The sequence below is a fragment of the Callorhinus ursinus genome, unplaced genomic scaffold (genome assembly GCF_003265705.2).
Source record: "Callorhinus ursinus isolate GAN/ISIS: 27379988/994484 unplaced genomic scaffold, GSC_fseal_2.0 scaffold79, whole genome shotgun sequence".
In the NCBI taxonomy this organism is placed as follows: domain Eukaryota; kingdom Metazoa; phylum Chordata; class Mammalia; order Carnivora; family Otariidae; genus Callorhinus; species Callorhinus ursinus.
Window position 1 is genome coordinate 4,496,536 of NW_027397141.1, and position 15,322 is coordinate 4,511,857.

Genomic DNA, 15,322 nt, shown 5'->3' on the forward strand with positions numbered 1-15,322 from the left:
GTGGTGGTGGTGGTGATGGTGGTGATGTTGATGATGGCGATGGTGGTGATGGTGATGGTGGTGATGTTGATAGAACAACCCTGGAATGTGGGTACTACTCAGATCCCCACTGTATGGATGAAACCACAGAGCCACTGAGAGGTATGGTGACTTGAGTATTTACTGGCAGAACCAGATGTGGAGACCAGGTCTCCAACTCCCAAGCCTATGCCCTTTGTACCACCCCAGTGTGATCCCAGAAGAGGTTCTCAGGGCCCATGGGCACCCTGAGAGTCTCTGATGATGCCAGAACGCATGCAGGTTGGAGGGTAAGAAGGAGGCAAGGGTGGCTTTCAGATTGCCAGGCCAGTCCTCAGCACCCCAGAGCCCTCCCGGCCCTGCTGGCCCGCCTCTGCCTCAGCCTGCAATACATTCTTGTGGGACAGGTTCATCGGACAAGCCTCGTGGGCCCTGAGCACCAGCATTCCTGGCAGGTGGTCTGGCTCTGTCATTTGAGGGCTTTTACCTCCTCGGCATGGTCTCCCAGATCAATCTCCACAAACACAGATGGTTTCTGTGAATGGAAACCAAAGAGGTATGGATGGCAGACTAGGGTGAACTGGAGAGGAAAGGAGGCTTCCTGGGAGAGGCACTGGGCTCCAGGCCCTGGGGCAGCTGGGTCTGCATGACCACCACTGCGGCCGCAAGACAGTGGCTGTGCTCAGTGGGGGCTCCTGAGGAGCTGGGCAGAGAGGTGCTGGCCGTGTGAATGGCAAGGTGTCCATGACCAGTGCTGGCAGAGAGAAGGGAAGGACTATGGCCTCCCATCTCTCCCTACTCACCCCCTCAGGTCCCTGAGATCCCGGGGTCTCCCCTGGCTTCCCTCTTTGAGAACCAGGGCAGCGGGTCACAAGGCAATGCCCGGAGCTGGCCCATACCTGCACACTGCCCACCAGCCTCCTGGTACCTGCTCTGCCCCGTGCTGGTGAGGGCTCCCACTGAGGCATGAAAGCCTCAGGCAGCTCCAGGGGCTGCTGCCCACCTGGGCCAGCCCAGAACGCCAGATATGTCTGGGGATGAACCCCTGGATCCCACCAGGGACTGTCGTAGGTCCTGATAAAACAGGTCCAGCTTCTTCTCCATTCCCTCCCACGATTGGGAAGGAAATGAGAGCCTCCTTCCCTCAGAAAGTGCCCGGTGGGAATTCCTACCACCGCTCTGATGGGTCTCTGGCCAGTGCACCAGGACATGGGGCAGGGGGCATTTCTCTGAGCCACCCGTCAGGTCCCATATGACTTTGGCAACTGTGCTGTTTGGAAAGCTGGGGTTAAGATGCCCAGCATCAGCCAGGAGCACAAGGCTGGGCCCAAAGTCTCTTGGGTCGAGGCCGCACTGGGCCCAGCCTACAGCATGGCCCTGCCAAGAGGACCCCAGGACCATGTGTCCACAGCCTGCTGGCGGTCCCACAGGACTGTGCCTGGCAGGCCTTCCTGTTAAGAAAGTCAAAGGCTCTTGCCTCTTTTCCTGGAGGGTCATCCAGCTTGATGGACTCTGGCCCCTGTTCCTAGGGAAGACACCCAACAGGTAAATACCAGCAGGACCCGAGGACGGCGGACATGTGTCTGGCCAGCCCCCCCGCTCTTGCCACTGGCCTCTGGGTGGCTCCTCTTCTCCTCTGGTTCTGTCCTTCCACCGTCCGGGTCCAACTTCCCAAGGGCGTCCTGACTCTCCTGCTTGTCTTCCTCGGGGTCTGCCTGACTGTGGGAGTGAGGCGATGGATCAGGATGGGCGCCATGGAGATGTGGCTTCGGGCTGGCCCTTTCTCCCCTTGGGTGCTGGGAAAGTTCTGGGACGTGCCCCCGCGGAGCAGGGTGGGACAGGGCGTGGAGGCCCTTCCTCCTGCCTGGGGGTGGGAGGGTGAGTGGAGGACGAGGCAGAGGTGCCCAGCGCTAGGCATCGAGGACTAGGCAGTGCTCCTCGAGGAAGGTTCTATGGCGATGTGGTGGTGCTGGGGGCCTGTCCACCAACGGGGTTGCACATGCAGACCTTCCCCAACAAATGAGGCCTCTGGCATGCCCAGCGATCTGGAGAGTCGAGTGCAAACGTCTGCCAAGACAGGCGCCCGCTCCAAGAGTCTGGGCCACGGCCAGCTGCAGGGGAAGCAGGAGGTGGGGTGGGGGGCTCGCAGCCCTGAGACACCCTCCCATCTGAGGGTGGACACCCTTTCTTCTCAGGGTTCCTTCGGGGTCCGAGTGTCGACCTCGGGGCTGGCCCTGCTCCCCAACCCACTGTCTCCTGTGTCACCTCGTGTCTCTGAAAACCACCTCTCCTGGACAACGACCACCTACCAGCTGGCTTCTTCGATGTCACCTTGTAGGTCCTTTCCCTGGTCCTCGGACTCTGGGGAGGAAGGAGCAGCATTTGCCATCAGCTCTCCCTGGGCCCGTGGCTTGGCCCTGTGAGGACTGAGAGCACTACAGCCCAGCCCTTCGGGGAGTGAGGGGCCCAGAGCCTGGCCCTACAAGGGTGGACAGGCCTTCCTGCGGGTGCTGAGTCTGAGAGGACAGTCCAGGTCCCATTTCTGTGTGGCCGCATCTGAGCCCAGAATGGTAGTGGTGGCTGGTTCCCTATAGCTGCCGCCCCCCGCTCCAGCAGCTCGGTCCCCCATCCTCCAGCCCGGCACACGCGGGCCCAGGATGCAGACACAGTACAGCCAGGTGGGAAATGCCAAAGCCTTCAATCATCCTTTTGACAGGAGGCCTGGTGAGGCACCTCCAAGCACCCCGTTACCGCAGAGGGTTTCCTTACAGAATCCCGACGGCTCACAGGTCTCAGAGCTGGGGCACCTGCAGGCTGGGGAGGGGATGGCTGGGCTCTGGGCGGCGGCCTGCACACAGCTCCCGCTTCTCGGCAGAGACCAACAGCGTGGCTGGCCCTTGAGCTCTCCATCCTGCCCTGGGCCTGGTGTCGGGGAGCCCCTGCCCCATGTCAGGTGACCTGCCTTTGGCGGGACAGTCATCTCAGCCAGGCCTCCCGGGTGCTCAGGGCGCGTGGCCTTGGCTGTGTTGTCCGGACACTTCTCTCTGTGAGGCGCCTGTGGGTGAGAACTAGGGGTCCTCCCTCCTTCTCTTGTTGGCAGCACACAGGCTCAGGGACGCCGAGGCCAGCGTTGGCCACCCCAGAGACAAAGCCCTGAAGGCAACGGGCAGGGATCTGAGGGAGCTCGGGGTGGGGGGTGCAGCCCTTGGTCCTCAGAGCGCGTTTCAGGACTCGATGGCTCTCGAGACATCCCTCACGGAGAAGCTGCCCAGTCTCCACCTCAGGACCTAGAACAGGACCTGAGTGATTCAGAAGCAGCAGTTTTCTAGCAGGGATTTTAGAATTGATTCCTTTTGGAAAATCTTCAGCAGGCCCCCACCTGTAGGCACGCGTGTGCGTGTACGTGCCTGTTCTAGAAGACCTGGGGCTGATCCCTGAACCTGCTTTTTCCTATAATGTGTATCTGGCAAGAAGAAAGAATCAGTAAAAAGAGAGACGTGATTTCTTTTCTACAAAGTAGACCCCCCAGTACATCTTCTGTCATAAAGAAAGGAAATTAATACTAAGTGTCTGCAGGTCTTGCCCCTTCCCTTTATCTAAGAAAGTGCCTGAGTGTATCAGGGCTCTGAGCATATCGGAACAGCGAGTGACCCCTCAGTCTGGAGGGCTCAGCCAACGAACGTGCAGCAGGCAGAGGGCTGGGGGCTGACGTGCGCCGCTCGGGGGCTGAATGAGGTCTGAGGACAGAGCAGTGAGGTCTCCAGAAGGTTCCCTTTGCTGCCTCTCTTCCTCAGCCGAGATGTGGCTATCTTCAAACTGCTTACAGATTACATTTTGGCTGTGAGACCGCCCCCTGGGGTCCAGCGGGTGGTGGCAGGCCTGCAGGCGCAGGCTCGGGGTCGGGCCGTGGCCATGTCCTCTGGACAGCGAGTCAAGTATCCGAAATCATGTCAACAGAGGTGCGGAGCTGGCTGGGGAGGGGGAGTGACAGTGACCAAGACCCTCTTCGTAACAGGCCTTGATTCTGTGATGGGGGTGCTTCGGGGGCCTGATGACACTGCCTTGCACCTTAGCGACACGGCTGAAGGCTTCAGCAGGTCCCACCCGCCTCGGAGGAAGCCCCCCACCTCCTCTCTGGACACACCCCCTTGAGCATGCACGAGTGGTGGACGGAGAGCGGAGTGCAGGCGAGGGTGCCCTCGCGCAGGAGGGGTGGCAAGGCGGACCTGAGCGCCGGAGTCCCGGGCCTGCACTGTGGACACGGTGGCCTGAGCCCGGGCGGGTCCCGCGGGGGGTTCCTGTGCGGGCGGCCAGGGTGGGGAGGTGGGCTCGATGCGTGGACACCCAGGGTTCTAGCACACAGCCGCTGGGTTCCTGCTGTTCCCTCCGACACCGGGCTCGTCCTGAGGCCCGACTGGACAGCAAAGCTGCAGGTGTGCTCTGGCCGCCCCTTGTCCCGCCCATTGGGCTCGCAGCCGGGCTCCTGTGTCCTCCTCGCCCCTGCTCCCCGCCGGCGTGCACCCGGCAGGGCCCCCTCTTCTGGTCCTATTTTGCCACGCGGACAGTGGGACCTGGAGCAGCCTGCCCCGTGCACGGCTGGTGAGCCTGCTGCTTTCCACCCTGCGGTCTCCGGGAGGTGGAGCCCCTCTGCTGTGTCCCGTGGGGCCGCCTGGTCATGTGAGGTAGGACAGGGTGCCACGGGGATGCCTCTCTGCCATTCACCCTGTTTGGGGAGATCCAGCGGTGCTGGTGGGAGTATCTGGAAATGGTGGGGGCGGGACTATCCTCTCCTGTGGCCGGCCCCGTGGCGGCCTTATCGGACAGCCCCTGTGTCGATTTGCAATGTTGCCTGCATAGACTTAGGTTGATTTCTTCTTTGGGAAGCTTCACTCCTCTTCAGTGAGCCTGCGAAAGCGTCGCCCTGCTCAGAGGGTTCACAGGACGGAAGTGGAGGGAGAGCCTCGCAGCGGCCCCAGCCGCCAGCCAGCGGTGAGCACCTGCTCCTCCTCCCCCTCCTGAGATGTTTACACTGAGAGAGCAGATATTCGCCCCTCGGGCTGGAACAGCAAAATCCCATTTCCTGCTTACTGTGTTTCAGTTCCACGGCATTCCAACACCCTCATAGAGGGCCACTCGCTGGGTGACCTTCCCAGCAGAGCCAGAACCTCAGAGGGCCCAGCAAATGACTGCACCAGTCACCTTCATCTCTCAGCCAACTCAGGGTCTGGCCCTCCAGGGAGAGGAGTTGGGGAGCCCAGAGGGCGAACCTCATGGTTCACACAAGGACTAGGTGTGCTGCCCGGCCCCCACGGCAGAGCGTTTAGGGAGAGCTTAGGTGGCAAAGCACCGCCATGTGTAAGTTAGTGGGCCCGTATCCCTTGTCCGTTACCCCCATGGGCTCACTGCTGGCCCTGCCTGGCAGGTTCCCTGAGTGGGACCAACCAGAGATGTTCCACGTGGCCACGGCCTTCTGGATGCACAGCCCACCTCACCCCACTCCCGACCTCAGCACAGCTTCCCATGGCCGCCTCAGTGGGTCCCAGCCCCGGTTCGGCCACCGGCAGACCCCGGCTCTAGCGTGCTCTGCCCGGCCCTTAGGATTCTCAGCAGGGCCAAGGGGGCTGGGCTGGTGGGAGGGACGCCGCTGCGGGCCTACCCGGCTCCTTGGACAGCTTCTTGAGGCAGCTCGGAGGGTCCCCCTTCTGATGCAGGCCGCCCACACTCCTGCTCCTCTGGAGCTCGGCCACCTCGCCGGCTGCCTTGGGGTGTCTGGGGGCAGCCCCTGATGGAGGGGCCCCGGGGCCCAGCCGGTGCCTCCGGTGTGCGGCCGTGTCCTTCTCCATCTTCCTCCCCCTCTGCCAGGTTTTGGGAAAGAAGAGGGACGCGGGCTCCCAGGCGCACCCTCAGGTGGAGCGCATGGCTTCCAACCTCTGTCCGACGAGCAGCCCAGTGTGACCAGGGGGCCCCTGTTGCCAAGTGCCCCTGTGACATCACTGTGCAGTCAGAGGTCAGAAGTCAGCCTGGCGCAGCCCTTCCCGCGGCTGCCTTCCCCCCGAGGCCTTCATCAGCCCTCGCCCAGACAGGGTGGATGCTGCGCACTTCTGCTGTGGGGTCAGCCTCAAGCCTTTGGAGGATTTCCTCATTTTGAGAATCTTTCTTTTCCTCTTAGGGACGACGTCACCACGGACCAAACTCGGGCAAACGGACCCAGGGCTCAGGCGTTCGTCCGGGCGGGCCCAAGGGGCGTCGGGGGTGGACGGGCAGCTGTGAGCGGCTAGCTGGCGAGCGCGGCCGGCACGAGGCACCACCACGGAGACTCGGACGCTGGCTTCCCGCAGCCAGCGGCCGGCCAGGCCGACACAGACGCGGGTGCCGCCAGGGCTGGTCTCTCTGGGAGCCGCTCCGCCAGCGCGTGCCTCCTCCCGTCCTCCCACGGTCGTCCCTCTGCATGTCCCTGTCCTGATGTTGTCTCTTCGGGTCTTCTGAGTCTAGCGACATTAGTTTCAGGGACAACATAGCGTCTCAACTTCCCTGCGGGGTGCTGGGCTCACCTCAAGTGCAGCCGTCTGTCACCTGGCCGCGCCCTCCGTGACAGCACCATCTCACCCTGTGACCGAGTCACTCCACACCCGGAGCCCCGGACCTCCGCCCGCCCCGCTGATTATCTGTGGCTCTGATTCTGCTTTCTGTTTATTCGTTTGTTTGTCGTTTATAGTCCACTTATCGGTGGAATCATACGGTGATTTGCCTTTATCCGATTTAGTTCACTTGGCATGATACCCTCTAGGTCCACCCTGTTCTCACAAAGTGACACGATCTCGTCTTTCTGACGGCTCAGTAACACCCCACTGTGTATACACACCACATCTTTATCCCTTCACCTGTCGACGGACGCTCGGGCTGCTTCCGCATCCTGGCTGTTGTACATGCTGCTCCTATAAACACAGGGGGGCACGTATCCCTTTGAATTAGTGTTTTTGTATCTTTTGGGGTAAACACCCAGTAGTGCAATTGCTGGGTCGTAGGGTAGGGTAGCTCTATTTTTAACCTTGTGACGAAACTCCATACTGTTTTCCAGAGTTTGCATCCCACCAACAGTGCAAGATTTGGGTTCCCCTTTCCCCGCTTCCTCACCAACACCTGTTGTTTCTTGTGTTACTGATTTTAGCCATTCTGACAGGTGCAAGGTGATACCTCACTATGGTTTTGACTTGTATTTTCCTGCTAATGAGTGATGTTGAGCATCTTTTCATGTGTCTCTTGGCTGTGTCCTAACCTTAGAAGGACACCAGTCATATGGCATTAGGGCCCACCCTAATGACTTTATGTAACCTTAATTACCTCTTTAAAGATCCTGTCTCCAAATACAGCCACAGTCTGAGGTGCTGGGGTCAGGACTTTGCCATGAGTATTTGGGGGACACAATTCAGCCCATAATACAACTTAACAGAAATGTCTGGTAGCATCCCAGCATACGTTTTTAATCTGCAAACATCCAAGGCCACGGGGGACAGATCATAGTAGGGGTTCTCCCTGAGCAACTGGCAGATCATAACTACTCAGCAGGAAGCAGAAGAGACTCCCTAATTCCACATGCACGTCTATCTCTCCGAAACACTTCACAGCATCTCCGCGCACCGCGAAGGCTCTGGTCACCCGGCCAAGGGGCTGGTACGGCGCCTGACGTGCTGCCCAGGTGCCCGCGTGCACAGACGCTAGTCTGGGAGAGGCCAACGGACTAAGGCTGGGATGGCGGGACGCCTAGGCTGTCTGGAGGAAGAGCAGGTGGACACTGTGACCCGTCAGAGGGGTCCTGGGACAGGGGCGTCTGGTTCCACGCTCCCCGAGGTTTTCTCCTTTCTGTCCTCCCATGGCGGCAGAACTTCCCTGGGTCTCACAAGTGTCTGAGTCAGCCAGACTCCTTGGAGCTGCCCGTAGCCCTGCTGTGGACACTCACGTCCTGGCTGACTGATGCTGTGGCCTCTGACCCGGGGCCCTCGTGAGCAGGTACTCCCCCTCTGCACCCCCTCAGCCCCCAGCCAGCCCTGGTGCCATCCTGCTGCCAGGAGAGGCCGGATGGAAGCAGCAAGGGCATTTTTCTCCCCGAGTCCATGCCCCCAGGGAGGGGCTGACCCCCCCCATCACCCAGAGTCCAACCTGGTGTCCCCAGAGCCCGACCACCTGTTTCTTTCCTAACAGCTGAATCAGGCTGGAATTAAAACAGCAACAGAGTGAAAACCACAGGGAAAAAAGGAATAGGGAACCTGTGTCCTTGCTCTGGAGGCAGGTCTCCTCCAGGCCACCCACCATGCATGCAGCCCCTTCCCTCCACCCGTCCAGGTGGGACAGGGCCCTCAGCACTTCTGCCTCCCCACGGCCTCTCCTGCTGCTCCCCCTGTGTCTGGTCCTGAAGCTCAAGGCCCACTGTGTCTCGGAGAGAGGAGCACGTGCTGGGGGCTCATCTTCCCCTCCCTGGGCTGATGCCCGTCTCCATCCTCACTGGAGGTTCCCAGCAGAACACACTCGGACGCGCTCAGAGTGCCCGACCCCACATCTTTCCATTCCACAGGGCACCGTGGTTTCCAGCTTGCTCCAAAGTCCCACAGCTGAACCTCCCCTGCCACACAAGCATGTTATCCAGCCTCCCACATGCCCCGCTCCGCCGCGCACCCATCTCCCACATGCACAATTATCAAACCATTCCTCAGAAAGAATAAAACATCTGTTTTAATTGGCCAGTAAAATACATTGCAAATCATTAGTATCTTATAAACAGAAATATTAAGTTACAAATCCATGTTAAAAATTGCAGTTTGGCGCAGCCTAATAGTTATGTGTCCCAAAGTTTACTTTTTGCAACATTTTCCTCCACCGTCTTTGTCACAAGTGATGTTACTATCTGCCACGGTTCAGAGTTCAGTCTGAAGGATGGTATTTGCAAATAAAAAGCAGGATGGGCACAAAGTCTGAGGCTGACTGCCCCATGTCAGGACCCCCATCCCAACAGAAAAGCACCCACCACTGCCTGGCAGCTTCTAGGGGCTTCACAGAGACCCAGCAAAGCCCTGCTCCCGGGGGCTGCAGGGTCTGCACAGCTCAGGGCTTTGCGTCCCTTGGTGAGCTCTGGAGGGCCTTCCACTGGCTTCTAAGAGAAGCAGCTCATTCCCTTCGTTGCTTTGCTGTGCACCCTCCCCTTTGACGAGTATAGGCCTAGATGTTCCGAGGTACTTTATATCAAGGAGCTATATATCAAGGAGCTCATTAGAAACGGTCCTTTAAAAATGTTAAGAAAAACAGCTTGAAAATAATGCACATTTTAAAAACCTTCCTCAAACTTCCAGAAGGGGCAGCTAATGTGTGTTCTACTTTTAAGTTCCACTGACAGCAAAACAGCAACAACTTTTGCTTGAAGGGGGACAGGCTGGACACGCAGCTCGGCCCGTTGCCGGCTCTGGCAGCGTCTGCAGCCCACAGAACTGGGACACCCATGTCTGCGAGAGCAGACTGGAACCTCCTCCCCCCAGGTACTCTCTGCAGAAGGACCCCGTACCTCCAAATCATCAAGAGCATCCTCACATTGGGATCTTCGTGCAGTGATGCACAACGAAGCCACAAAACTGACCTTCAGCCAGGAACAATACCAACGCCAAGGGCTGGACCCAGAAGGCCCGTGGGCACGGCCGCTGGCAGGCAGGCTCACAGGAGACGATGCGCTCAGCGTCCTGTCTTGCTGAAGCAGAGTGTGTGAGAGGAGGGAGCTGCAGGGCCCCACGGCACAGGCACCAGAGCCCAGCAAAGGCGAAAGTGCACAGGACTCAGAAGCCCAAGCTCTGCAGAAAGCACGGCGGCCCTGGCCCCTCCTTCCAGAGAGGCCAGCTCAGGTCGCCGGCCACCAGTGTGAAGACAGTGCACCAGCAACCACAGACGCGGCCCGGGGAGAGCCTCAGAAGTCCCGTGAGCCTGGCGCCGGTCACAGTGAGAGCTGCAGAAGTGCGGACCCCCTGCCCTGCTGTCCTTTCTCTCTGTTCCCTCCTTCCCGGAGACCGCGGCTTCCCTGCTGCAGCTCAGGGCACCGTCCTGGGACAGGACATCCTGCTTCAAATGGAATGGGTGGAGGTCTCCGATTGCTGCCTGATGTAGCTCTGGAAGCTCTTGTCTCCAATGGGGTGCTCCCTGCAAAGGGGAAGTGGGGAGAAGAGAGAGGCAGAGCCCTGATCGCTGCTGCCCATCTGCACGTTAATACTTTTTTTCTACCTTTAAACGTGATACATATTGCTCATAATAAATGTGAAAAATACAGACAAGCAAAGAAAAAAAAGACTTAGCCAAAAGTCGCCTATACAAGTGTACCTGTGGCCTAGAGAAAGGCAACTTCTGGCCCATCAAAGCCTAATTTTGGAAGCAATGGGTCTGGAGGTGGGAGGGTCTGGGGTGTGGTTCGGGGTGTGCTGCCCCTGGGCCACTGTCCAGAGGACTGAAGAGTACAGGAGGGCTGCTCTGCGAGAGACGGGGAGGCTGCCCAGTCCTCATGGGTGCGTGCAGGTGGCTTCAGGGTAATGCTCAGCCCCAGGAAGTCCCTTGCAGTCCCTTCCCCACTACCTTTGCCAAGGGCTCCCCTACAGTCCGATGCCATACTCACTGGCTCCCGTACTTGGTCTTCTTGAACTTGTCCCTTTTGTACTGGGCATGCTCCTGTTCGAGGGCCCCAACCCCAGCGACGACCTGCTTCAGTGTCTTGTAGGTCTCCTGGGGGTCGTCGATGATGAAAGTCGAGTACTCCTCCTGCTCGGGCCCGTCGTACACGGATCTGCTCCCACAGGCTTCTGCAGCGTTGGGAGGGGCCGGAGGTCAGGGCGGGGACTCCATGGGCAGCCTCCTCGGGAAGGGCTGACCGTTCCCACGCAAATGCACCAAGAAGCAGAAGCCGTTCCCAAGAGCCGGGCCAACACTGAGCCCTGGAGAAGCCAGGGTCTGATGCCCCCTCTCTGACCAGCCTGTGTCCTGAGCGACCTGTGTCTGTCCACACCCCACTGCTCACCAAACCAGAACCGGCAGATGTCTGTTCCTGGACACCGGGCCAGGGGGACTCAAGGGGCCTGTGGGGTCACCCAGGGTCGGTCTGGGGAGAACACCTCAAGGAAAGCCCCATCTTAGAAAGAGATGCCAGGGCATCACTCATCCAGCATTAACGTGCACACCCTGTGGCTGGGACGTGTGGGCACAAGGTGCAAAAGAAGCTGTCCTCACGGGTGGCACTTTCTCAGTCTGCCCGCGCAGCTTCCTAGGACTTCTGTCACCCCCACTTGCTGGACACGTGACTTTCTCATTGGACCACATCACTCCTGCTGAAGACCATGCTGTGGCCTCCAGGCATCCACGAGAAGCACCCAAACACCTGAGCTGGGCCTGGGACCCCCGACCAGTTCCCCAAACACCTGAGCTGGGCCTGGGACCCCCGACCTGTTCCCCAAACACCTGAGCTGGGCCTGGGACCCCCGACCTGGGCCCTCCGTTCCAGGGCCACAGAGAGGCGGGAGGGAAGACGCGTCATTTGGACAGCGCCTGGCCGAGGTGAGCCAGCATCTCGGGGCCCCTCACCCCGTCTGTGTTGCTGTTTCATTATCACAGAGGCTCTCGTGCCCACCTCACCGTCTTTATTTCCACCCCAGGAGAAATAACCTAATTCTTACTGAAAATTCACAAGTCTGTACAAAGGAAAACTGGGAAGATTTAAGTTTAAAGAAAAAAACCTGACAGGAGAAAGACAAGCCACTCTAAACACGAGGACGAATGAGCAGAGGGGGAAACGGAGGGAAGAGCTCGGTGGGCAGCGCGCTGAGAGGAGTTCAGCCTTTCTCTTTTTACATAAAACACAGGCTTATGGTCTCCAGAGCTGGACTGCCTGGACTCCCGCCCCAAAGCCCCCACTTGCAGGAACTACCGGGCCTGAAGCAGGTTACTCATGTCCGAGCCTCAGCGAACCCTCTGCGAAGTGGAGGCACCCGTGTCCTTGGGAGGCTCCAGTCCGGGGCCTGGCAGTACCTGCAAGCTGTGCTGCTGTAAAAACAGCCGGCGTCGGCAGGTCAGGAGGGGTCACCCCTGAACAAGCACGTGTTCTTGTGGTTTTGCTAAGGGTGACCAGAAACAAACTCTGGCTGCCCGGGTGGCGCTGGTGGGGAAGAGGCACATGCCTTTGTAACGCGAGGATCTGCGGCCTGAGAGGAGGGAGGTGGGCAGTGGAGGTGACTCGGATAAGCATAGGGCAGCTGGGGCCAGGCCCTGCTCAGCTCCAAGCCCATGCTAATTGCCTTATGGGGGCTGTGTGAATGGATCCTGGATTAACCCAGATGGCTAACCCATTTCATGAAAGAGGATAGGGAAGTGGAGGTGCACTCTAAGATCTCCAATCATGTTGACACTACGAACACTTGTCCAGATGATGCCTACACTGGGAGGGAGGCTCATTCATCCATGCATTCTCCATCCGTGTCTCCACCTATCATCCGTCCATCCATCTACTCATCATTCATCCACCCACCCATCCATTCATCCATCCATCTACCAATACATCCACCCACCCATCCATCCATCCACCAATACATCCATCCAACCACCCATCCAACCAACCATCCATCCATCCATCCATCCACCAATACATCCATCCAACCACCCATCCAACCAACCATCCACCCATCCATCCATCCATCCACCAATACATCCATCCAACCACCCATCCAACCAACCATCCATCCATCCATCCACCAATACATCCACCAATACATCCACCCATCCATCCATCCATCATCCATCTCTCCACCTATCATTCATCCATCCATCCATCAGCCACTCATTATCTATCCATCCATCATCCGTACACCCATCACCATCCATCCTTGATTCACCCATCATCCATCCATCACCCACCCATCCATCATCCATCCACCTATCATCTATCCAACATCCACCCAACATCTGTTGATCCATCATCCACCCATCTGTCATTCACTGCCTGTCCATCCATTCATCCAGAAAACAGGTATTCAGTTCCCCCTTCATGTCAGGCACTGGGGTAAATAAGATCTGCTTCCGCTCTCAAAGGGTCAAGTGTACTGAGGGTGAACAGATCAGAGATGATTATCATGGCAATGACAGAGAAATACACAGGGTTAGAAAAAGCTCCCCAGAGGAGGAGACTCACAAGACAGATATTAGCCAGAAGAAGGGGGCAGAGGGTCCTGCAATGGTATGACGCTGGGGTGACCCCAGGCTGGAAGCAAGAGGGAGACAGTGTGTGGAGAGAGGTCACTGGAAGGTGGCTGATCATGCAAGGCTTAGTCAGCCTCCTTCATGAACCTGGATCTCACATGGTGGCTCCAACCTCTCTAAGACTCCGTTACTCTCCTCCATTCTGGTCCCTCTTCTCAGCGCGCTGGGAAGGGGCTGCCACCTTGAGGCCTGATGTAGCCCCAGGGCCACTGCTGCATGGCCTCCTGGAACTCTGGAGCCAAGTGCTGTGTGGGGCACCCTTGCCGGGGGAGGGTCCGCTGGGGTGGCTGTGGGTGTATGCATGTGCACAGTTGTGTGTTCAAGTTCAAGTATGTAAACACGGTGGTCTTGCAGGCATGTGCACCCATATGTGAGAGTGCACGTGCCTGGAGCCTGGGTGTGCATGCAGAGCAGTCATTCGAGGCTGCATGAGGCGACTGGAGGAGTGGCTAAGCTCACAGACGGCAAGCTCACCACCACGGCATGCTCGCCGGAGCAGGACTAAAGTAAGTTCCAGGCTGAGGCCCACCACTCATAGTACTGGCTTCGATCGGGGAAAGAGAAAATATCTGATGGGTGTATTTCCAGGCCCACTCAGCTTTATTTCACATTCAGAGGGGGGCTTAAGGGCTCTCATCTGCCTCTCAGTGGGCTCTTGTTACGATCGCCTCTTCTGAACTAAGTGTTGAGGATGATCAAGCTATACCTAAATATTGTGTCTGCAGCTTCTGGGCATGAATGCACCTGCACATACTCCCACGTGCACACCCACATGTCCTCCACACACATGCATGTGCCCCTCTGGAGAACACAGTCTGGGGGTATGGGAGGTTATTAAACATAGGATCTTCTCAAGAACGTGGCAGCTCAGAGGTTGCAACTAAATTCCATTTTAAATTATCTGCAGAATCTGTTATTAGATCCTGGGATGCCTGGGTGGCTCAGTCGGTTAAGCGTCTGCCTTCGGCTCAGGTCATGATCCCGGGGTCCTGGGATCGAGCCACGTGTCGGGCTCCCTGCTCCGCGGGGAGCCTGCTTCTCCCTCTCCCTCTATTGCTCCCCCTGCTTGTGTTCCCTCATTCTCTCTGTCAAAGAAATAAAATCTTAAAAAAAAATAAAGTAGATTCCCCACATCTGCCTAACCTGCAGAAAGCGCCCTTCAGTCCATGAATGAGAACACTGCACGCAGACCACAGGGACTCACTCCGAGGGCCGGTCATCCCTGCAGAAAGCTCCAGGTGTCACTGGGACCCCAGCCAGGTGTCTCCAAAGCCACCTGCCGTCTCGTGAGACAACACGCCAGGTTGTGTGCTGAGCTTACCTTGCATTTTCTCCAGTTTGCTCATGTACGAGTTAAAGAGGGAGTAGATGCGCTCCGTCTCTCGGTCCCCATCGATGTCCAGCTGGATGTTTGCTGGGAGGCCGCTGCCGAAACACAGCGAGACCAGGATAGAAAGAACGATGATATCAGAGGTCATGAGATAATGGAATGATCTTAGGAAGTGAACTTAGCCCTGACGGGGCTGTGGCATTCCTGTGTGGTCTGTGGACTAGCTCGCGAGCACTGAGAAGTGCCCATCCACAGGCTCGGAGGACGGGAGGCCTAAAGATCTGCTGAGACAGCAAGCAAACAAGCCAGGCTTGTTCTGCCGTGACAAGAAGTGATCTGGAATAGAAAGAGCCCCTCCTGACGCACGTGGGCCGTGGGCCCTGAAGGGTCGGTCTGCCGCCCCGGGTGGGGACGGCCAGGTCCCCGCTCCTCCCCCAGCCCGGGGTGGCTCTGGCTCCCGCCTGAGGGTGCAGCAGTGTCCCAGCCGCCAGACACAGTGCTCAGCCTCTCCTGGGCAAGACCTGGCAGGGATTTCCCCAAGTCTTGGAGTTTTCAGCTATGAAACCGGATCCTCCCTCCATGAGCTTGGGGTATCCCTCCCACCCACACCCATACCAGACAGCAGTCATCACTGTTCTCACAGGTCACATGGGGCACCCTGAGGGCACCCAGGTCACCTTCCGGAAGGGGCAGAGGTGAGCCTCTCAT

The 15,322-nt window shown here is 58.2% G+C and overlaps 2 protein-coding genes across 16 annotated transcripts in view; both read right to left on the reverse strand.

Annotated features, from left to right (window-relative positions):
• The window catches only part of CUNH13orf46 (chromosome unknown C13orf46 homolog), a 9,683-nt gene extending 3,702 nt beyond the window's left edge, over positions 1-5,981 (reverse strand). For 4 of the 15 annotated variants that reach the window (XR_012376648.1, XR_012376647.1, XM_073887405.1 and 1 more), the window contains exons 1-5: positions 5,675-5,981; positions 2,328-2,379; positions 1,632-1,737; positions 1,496-1,543; positions 506-553 (exon numbers count right to left, since the gene is read on the reverse strand). Coding sequence is in view for 13 of the 15 variants with exons in the window: in XM_073887405.1 (XP_073743506.1) it covers positions 506-553; positions 1,496-1,543; positions 1,632-1,737; positions 2,328-2,379; positions 5,675-5,861 (441 nt within the window). In the remaining 2 variants the exon portion in view is untranslated. The remainder of the gene's footprint in view (positions 1-505; positions 554-1,495; positions 1,544-1,631; positions 1,738-2,327; positions 2,380-5,674) is intronic. The other 11 variants (XM_073887410.1, XM_073887412.1, XM_025874571.2 and 8 more) reach the window with 9 other exon arrangements.
• A 2,741-nt stretch (positions 5,982-8,722) lies between these two features.
• The window catches only part of RASA3 (RAS p21 protein activator 3), a 111,870-nt gene continuing 105,270 nt past the window's right edge, over positions 8,723-15,322 (reverse strand). Inside the window, exons 22-24 of the mRNA XM_025874546.1 lie at positions 14,606-14,709; positions 10,658-10,841; positions 8,723-10,191 (exon numbers count right to left, since the gene is read on the reverse strand). Coding sequence (XP_025730331.1) covers positions 10,116-10,191; positions 10,658-10,841; positions 14,606-14,709 — 364 coding nt within the window. The 3' untranslated portion in view covers positions 8,723-10,115. The remainder of the gene's footprint in view (positions 10,192-10,657; positions 10,842-14,605; positions 14,710-15,322) is intronic.